At 39.0% G+C, this 7,172-nt stretch overlaps 1 protein-coding gene across 1 annotated transcript; it reads left to right on the top strand.

Annotated features, from left to right (window-relative positions):
* The first annotated feature begins 1,116 nt into the window (after window positions 1-1,116).
* LOC113311802 lies at window positions 1,117-1,869 on the top strand. Its single transcript, XM_026560602.1, has one exon. It carries the CDS (start codon window positions 1,117-1,119, stop codon window positions 1,867-1,869), a length of 753 nt encoding a protein of 250 aa, XP_026416387.1.
* Window positions 1,870-7,172: the final 5,303 nt, after the last annotated feature.

Here is a 7,172-nt window from a genome sequence, read left to right as displayed (position 1 = left end):
AAGCCCATGCCAGGTCCATCGTTAGTGATAATGTGGCATGAGTGCTGCGACAAATGAGCATCAAATATGCCCTGAGCATCTGTGATGTAATTAGGCCTAGCGGTTAGCATAGAAAAATATAGGCGAGACACCCCACCGCAACTTCGTAACAACAACAATTCACTTTGGGTGTCATCTAACTTCCTTACGGCATCCATTAGTTCGGTTGTTTTGAGCACTCTATGTTTGATCCGACTGTTACAGAACTCGTGGCCTGTATTTACAAGACCCCCTAACAACTTTATTCCAGTTGTAGGTCTACCGATCTGAGGTGTGAATTACCTCCCAGACATCGTACGTCCAAAGATGCCCAAAAGATCTCTGTCTTGGTAATGTTAAGGTGGAGTACAGGCCGACTTCCCTCTTTTTGGATCATGTTGAAGAATTTAGAAACCCTGAAAGTGTCACCAATAATCGTGTCGTCGTCCAAATACCACGCCTGTAGATCTAATTAGAATTCTTCCGCAATCATCCTGACCAAATGGTGTAGAGTGAGGGCGAATATAGGAGGGGGCCAAGAGGGTCTCCTGTTGCACCCCTTGAGAAGAAGACAAGATGGATTCATTGTAGTATAACCTTGGTGGCTCTGAGTAACAAAACTCAGCCCACTTAGAAATTGAAAGGAAATGGGTCCTAACTTCTTGAAGCATTACAGACCTATTAACCATGTTGAAGACATTGCTGAAATATACATGTAGCATATGTTAAGATTGTCAGGATATGCTATGTATATCCTGTTTCCATGTGTTGTAAGATCGTATAAGATCATATCATATGTTGTGTATCTTTTTCTTTCCTTACTTGTAGTTGTACAACTTGTATATATGGGGCGATTGCCCATTGAGGAATATGTACTAAAAGATTATTCTTCACAACCAATCTAGTTTCCATCTGGTGTGCATGTTTTATCATGGCATCAGAGCTACGTAAGATCTGAGAATCCACTCTTCTGCTGCATAAACCTTTAAACATCTTCCAGTAAACTATTGTCTTGTGTCTCTTAGTCTGTTTTCTCCTTCAAAGTTTGAAACCCTAAATCCAGAAAACTAGTTATATGTTAACCTAAAATCTGTGAACATGTCTCGAGAAGATTTTCAGCCGATTACTGTCATATTAGATGAAACAAACTATAATCACTGGTCTTTTCTTATGAAGAGCTTTCTCAAGGGAAGAAGCATGTGGAAATATGTAGATGGAACAGAAAAAGCTCCAACAGCAGGCACCTCTGGTGTCAGAGAGAAAGACAAAGAAGGTACAACAGTTGACGCCAAAGAATCTTGGGAAGTTAACAATCATAAGATCCTCACATGGATTAGTAACACTATAATCACCTCAATCAGTATGCAACTCACCACCTTTGAAGTCGCCAAGGAGGCATCGGGTTTTCTGCAGAAAAGGTATACACAAATCAACTTTGCTCAACGATATAAACTTGAACAAGATATTCGTGCTATGCAACAAAATGATCAATCGATTTCTGACTTCCACTCTAAGATGTCTTTAATTTGGAACCAACTGGCTATGGAACCAAAATTTACTGTTGATTTGGCATTATGGGATAAACATAGAGAAGAAACACGGCTAGTACAACTCTTGATGACATTAAGAGAAGAGTTTGAAGTTGTGAGAGATGTTATTCTTCATCGTTCACCCTTACCAACTGTTGAAGCCGCCTTGTCCAAACTTATTGATGAAGAAACGCGCAAACGTGTCAACTCGAAGATCTCAGGAGTGTTTGCAACGCCATCCATTCGACCAAACTTCAACAATCAGAGGAACAGTTTGCCTATCCCAATGCCATCAACACAACGTGACTTGTCTCAGGTCTAATGTCACAATTGTAAGAAGTTTGGCCACCTAGCAATGTCCAATATCTCCAGAGCATCAACGTGAGTTGCACAGTTCCACCGTCGATTGCACCACCAGATACACCCTCAACACAATGCAATTACTGCAAAAAACTTGGACACTCTACAAGAAACTGCACTTCTCCATTATCCAGAAACATGAGAAGGATGAATTCCAATAGATTCAGTGGTCCAACCAGATTTGCTGCAGCACCAGTACCATATATTCGGTCGGCTCCCTCTTCATCAGCACAAATAGTACCGGCTACTCCAGATAGTAGCTGTGATTCAACACCATCCGTGCCAAACCTTGCTGAGATACAAGAGATGATCAAACAAGCACTTGCATTGGGTAACAATATTGCAGCTGCTTTTGTTTTCTCTGCTCCATCAGGTATTTTCTCTACTGGTTGGTACCTAGATTCTGGAGCATCAAACCATATGACATATAACTCAAAAGCTTTCGATAGTCTTCATCCAGTTATAACTCCTAAAATACACACTGTTGATGGGTCAACTGTCACTGCTAGTCATATTGGTTTGGTGAAGGATTCAAGTAATAAATGTGTTCCAGATGTGTTACTTGTAACTAAGATTACAATGAATCTTATCTCTATTAATCAGCTATGTGATCAAGGTTTTTACACACTTTTCTATTCTAACAGTTGTGTTACACAGGAACTCGAAACAGGGAAGCTAGTTGGGATAGGCCGTAAAGTTGGTCGATTATATCTCCTTCAAACTCTAGTCATTCCTCCAAAGCCCAGAAATCATGTTGTTGCTTCTACAACTACTTCATATTGCTCCACTTATCCATTTATGTCTTGACATTCTAGGTTAGGTCATGTTTCCTTTCCCCGTCTTTCGTATATGATAAATAAAGGCTTGTTAGGAGATACTCGGTTAGAAAAAGAGCCCAAATGCATCTCTTGTAAACTGGAAAACCAACCAGCACTTTCTTTCAGTTCTAGCACTTCTATATCTACTGAACCCTTTGCTCTTATTCATTCTGACGTCTGGGGTAAATCTCCAGTTGTGTCAAAAGGAGGAGCACTTTATTATGTTAGCTTTATTGATGACTATTCTCGTTATACATGGGTTTATCTATTCATTTCTAGAGCAAATTTTCTTAAATTATATGTTGATTTCTCAACCATGATAAAAACCCAGTTTGGAAAGTAATCAAAGTCTTTCGTGCTGATCAAGGTGGAGAATACATCTCCAATCCATTTAGAGAATTTCTCAAAGCTCAAGGAACCATTCCTCATTTATCCTGTACAGAAACTCCAGAGAAAAATGGAGTTGTTGAACGAAAGCATCGATATATCATAGAGACAGCTAGAACCCAACTGATTTCTGGTGTAGTCCCATCCAATTTCTGGGGAAAATCCGTCCTTACAGCAATTTACACCATAAATCGTGTTCCAACATATATCATAGGAGGCATATCACCATATGAGTGCTTATATGGTAAGAAACCAAACTATTCTGAGCTTAAAGTATTTGGTTCTACATGCTTTGTGCTTCTTCCAGAACGTGAACGACACAAACTTGGTCAAAAGAATGTGTTGTGTGTCTTTCTTGGATATGGAATTGAACAAAAGGATACCTCTGTTATGATCCTATCAATAGAAGACTTCGCATCTCTCGTCATGCCACATTCTGGGAGAAAGCCCCATTCGGGTTCCTTCCCTGTTCCAAGTCATCATGTTTTGAGTCTTTCACCTGTGTTGATCCCTTTCCTAGTGAATCTAGTGGTACATAAGTGTCTACTCCTGAGAATCCATCTTCCTCAGTTGCTGAACCTCAAATATCTACAGAGTCAGACCACTCTATGCCAACCGACAATGCGGAACTGGTAAGATATCCTGAACCTAACAATGATATTTTACCACCTTGTAACCGAAGGCCACCGGCTAAGCTTGTAGATTATCATTGTTCTTTATCATCCATTATGTCTTTCTATGAGCCAAATACTTACAGAGAAGCAGCAGTGATACCAGAATGGCAAGATTCGACGAAAGATGAATTGACTGCTCACAGAGAGGCTGGTACATGGGATATGGTAGATCTTCCACCAGGAAAACCAGTTGTAGGCAGCAAATAGGTCTACAAAGTTAGAACCAAGTCATACGGTAACAAAGAACGATGCATGTCCTGTGTAGTTTCTCAAGGGTATAGCAAGAATATGGCATTGATTATGAGGAAATATTTGCTCATGTAGCTCGAATGGTTACAGTACGTACTCTTATTGCTGTTGCTGCTGCTCGTCAATAGGATCTTCATCAAATGGATGTGAAAAACGCTTTCCTTCATGGTGAATTTAAAGAATAAGTGTATATGAAACCTCGTCCTGGATTTCCTCATGGTCCAAACCAAGTATGCAAACTTCGTAAAGCTCTTTATGGCCTCAACAAGCCCCCCGTTCCTGGTTTGAGAAGTTCAGCACTGCAATTCTCAAGTATGGTTTTACGCAAAGCTACTATGACATAACAATGTTTACTAGGAAATCACACAAAGGTGTTGTGATTCTTCTCTTATATGTGGACGTCATGGTCATTACTGGCAGTGATATAAACGGAATCAGTGACCTCAAAACCTATCTAAGTACATGTTTTCAGATGAAAGACCTTGGGTTTTTGAGTTATTTTCTTGGCATTGAGGTGGGTAAGCCTGACAATGGATATTCCCATTCTTTGTAGACGTCATGGTCTGTGGCTATCCGTTGTTTACAACGTTCATTCACCCTTCCATTGACAAAGTGTTTATCTCGAAGATAACAAATTAAAGATGTTATGCCCAAACCTCCCCCAGCCCCCCATTTCTCAAAGTTGCAAAACCTGTTCTCAGCCAATCTTGATTCCTTATATAAACTTTGTCCGCCCTCGCCCCGCCCCCAACCCACCCCACACACACCAACCATTCTTAGACCTATAAAATCCTCAAAATGGGAATTGGAAATAAGTACCTGAGTGAAAATCTTGAGAATCACCGTGGCTCTGTGAAAAGCTTGTGCTTGGCATGTCCAAACCCTATTCACCGTAAAAATAAATGCCTAGAAGGTTCTAAATTGATGAGCATGTCAATGCATCACAGATAGGAAACGCGAGAAGAGAATCAAGTTTGGGAATCCACAAAATAAGGGAAGAAACCTGAAGAAATTGGTTGACCAAAGAAACCAAAATTCCTTCACGGAATCAACCCAAAATCGCGTACAAGACCATCGAGACTATTTTTTTTTGTCTTAACATAAATATTTGGAGAAGGGGTGGGTGGCTTCAATTTATTTTTTAATGTCTAACCCAAAATAAAAATCATGATCCCACTCCAAAATGGTAAATGAGGCACTTTTCCATGTCCATAGGAAATAGTTAAACTGGCCAAAATTCATTAAAACCATTTTTTACAACATTGTTAATTAGGTGTGTCAATTTTCTGTGAAGGGCACGAGAACAAACTAGAAATGACTTTATCTTCCTTTTTAAAGACCTTGATAAAATAAGTTCTCACGTTGAACGGTGATGAGACCCTCACTTCCTACTGGCCGAAATAAGCATTTTCTAGTGTAGAAGTTATGCTGAGGACACTTGGCATAACTCTATTAGTTGGAATATTAAAAATTGGGTTAAACTTTTTTACATCAAATATTTGACCGTCTGTCAGTAACGCCGATAACAACGGGAAGGTGTACAACACATTCATTATATTTTTAATCTAATTAATATCTTTACAACATGTTTACACCAAATACTTAATTGTACGTTAGTAACATCTTCTTAGATAGACAATATTTCTGTTATGGAACCAAACCTATAATTAAATTAAGAAAAAGAAGAAGAAAAAAACAAACTTAAAAGTCTGATGCAACACTTGAATCCGCATTTTTCCTAACTCGTTGTTGTATCCCCTCTAGTGTAAACCACTCTCTGGTCTGCCCCTATCAATATTTGTTGTGTGCATTAGTAGTTCAGGACAGGCTATCATTGGGTGGTTGTGGACCGTTGATAGTTTTCCACGCGTCGTTGTCCGATTGAGTCTAGTTAGGGCTTAATTATTAGCTACTTAATGTGTAAGAAGGGTTATCTTCTTCACTACCTGAATATTTTTTTTCATTAATGAAATTGGCTGCGTCTTCGACTCAGATTTTTGGACTGAATATCTGATTAAAGAGGTGATTCGTCACCATTCTATCCATCTATGCCTGTTAATTGTTGTAGGGGTACAACAACAGGCATCAGAGCCGTTCAATCCACCCAATGTTTTTTTTCCGATGACTCTCAAGGAAGTTTCAGATAGAACTGATGCTAACACCGCTGCTATCACTCAACTCCGCTCGGATTTCCAAACCCTTTCCACCGATCTTACTTCTCAGCTGGATAAAGTCAAAACCAACTTCAGGGATGGTTTACAATAAAATAATCGAAATCTCATCACCTTATTAGCTCGACCTGCGAATAGTCGTCGTTCTGAAGATTTAGATGATTCTTATATACGCGATCCTGAAAGGCTCACACAATAACAATCATTTTCGATCTCATTCAGGTAATAATCACCGTCTCCATAATTTGGTTTTCCAGGTTTTGATGGTATTAATCCTAGGGGTTGGATATAAAAGAGTGAAAGATATTTTCAATTGAATGATATTGAGGAACACAAGAAAGTAGATATTGCTGCAATTTATTTAGAAAGAAAGGCAGAAAAATGGTTTCTCAATTTTCAGGTGAATCGACCACGCACTACTTTGACTGATTTAGCCAGAAACTTATGTGCTCGATTTGAGAATCCAATAGAAGAAAACTTTGTAGGCAGTTTCAATAAATTGGTTCAAACCACCACAGTTGATGACTACTATGAGGAATTTGAATCTTTAAAAGCCTTAATGCTGGATATGAACCCTACACTTACTGATCCTTATTTTATCATGAGCTTTCTTAGTGGCCTAAAAGATGAGATAGGCAAATCTGTATCTATGTTTCACCCACAAACCTTAGTTGCTGCTTTTTCATTAGCCAGATTACAAGAACAGAAACTCAATGCAGCCAATCAACTCACCAAACCTTATACAAAATCATTTAACAACCCTTTCAGTTCCTCAAAACAACAACAATATACTAATTTTTCTCCTAAACCAATTCTTACATCTCTTAAATCTACACCAGTAACTCCAAAGTCTCCTTTCCACAACAATTACAAACCTCCACCCAACACTCCTACAATTAAGAAACTATTTCAAGGGGAGATGAAGAGGAGGAGAGCTCAAGGATTATGTTACAATTTTGATGAGGT

The sequence above is a fragment of the Papaver somniferum genome, chromosome 9 (genome assembly GCF_003573695.1).
Source record: "Papaver somniferum cultivar HN1 chromosome 9, ASM357369v1, whole genome shotgun sequence".
NCBI lineage: Eukaryota > Viridiplantae > Streptophyta > Magnoliopsida > Ranunculales > Papaveraceae > Papaver > Papaver somniferum.
This window is presented reverse-complemented; position numbering and strand designations above follow the sequence as displayed.

Coding starts and splice junctions, on each gene's coding strand:
- LOC113311802 (XM_026560602.1), top strand. CDS start 1,117: ATGTCTCGAGAAGATTTTCAGCCGATTACTGTCATATTAGATGAAACA.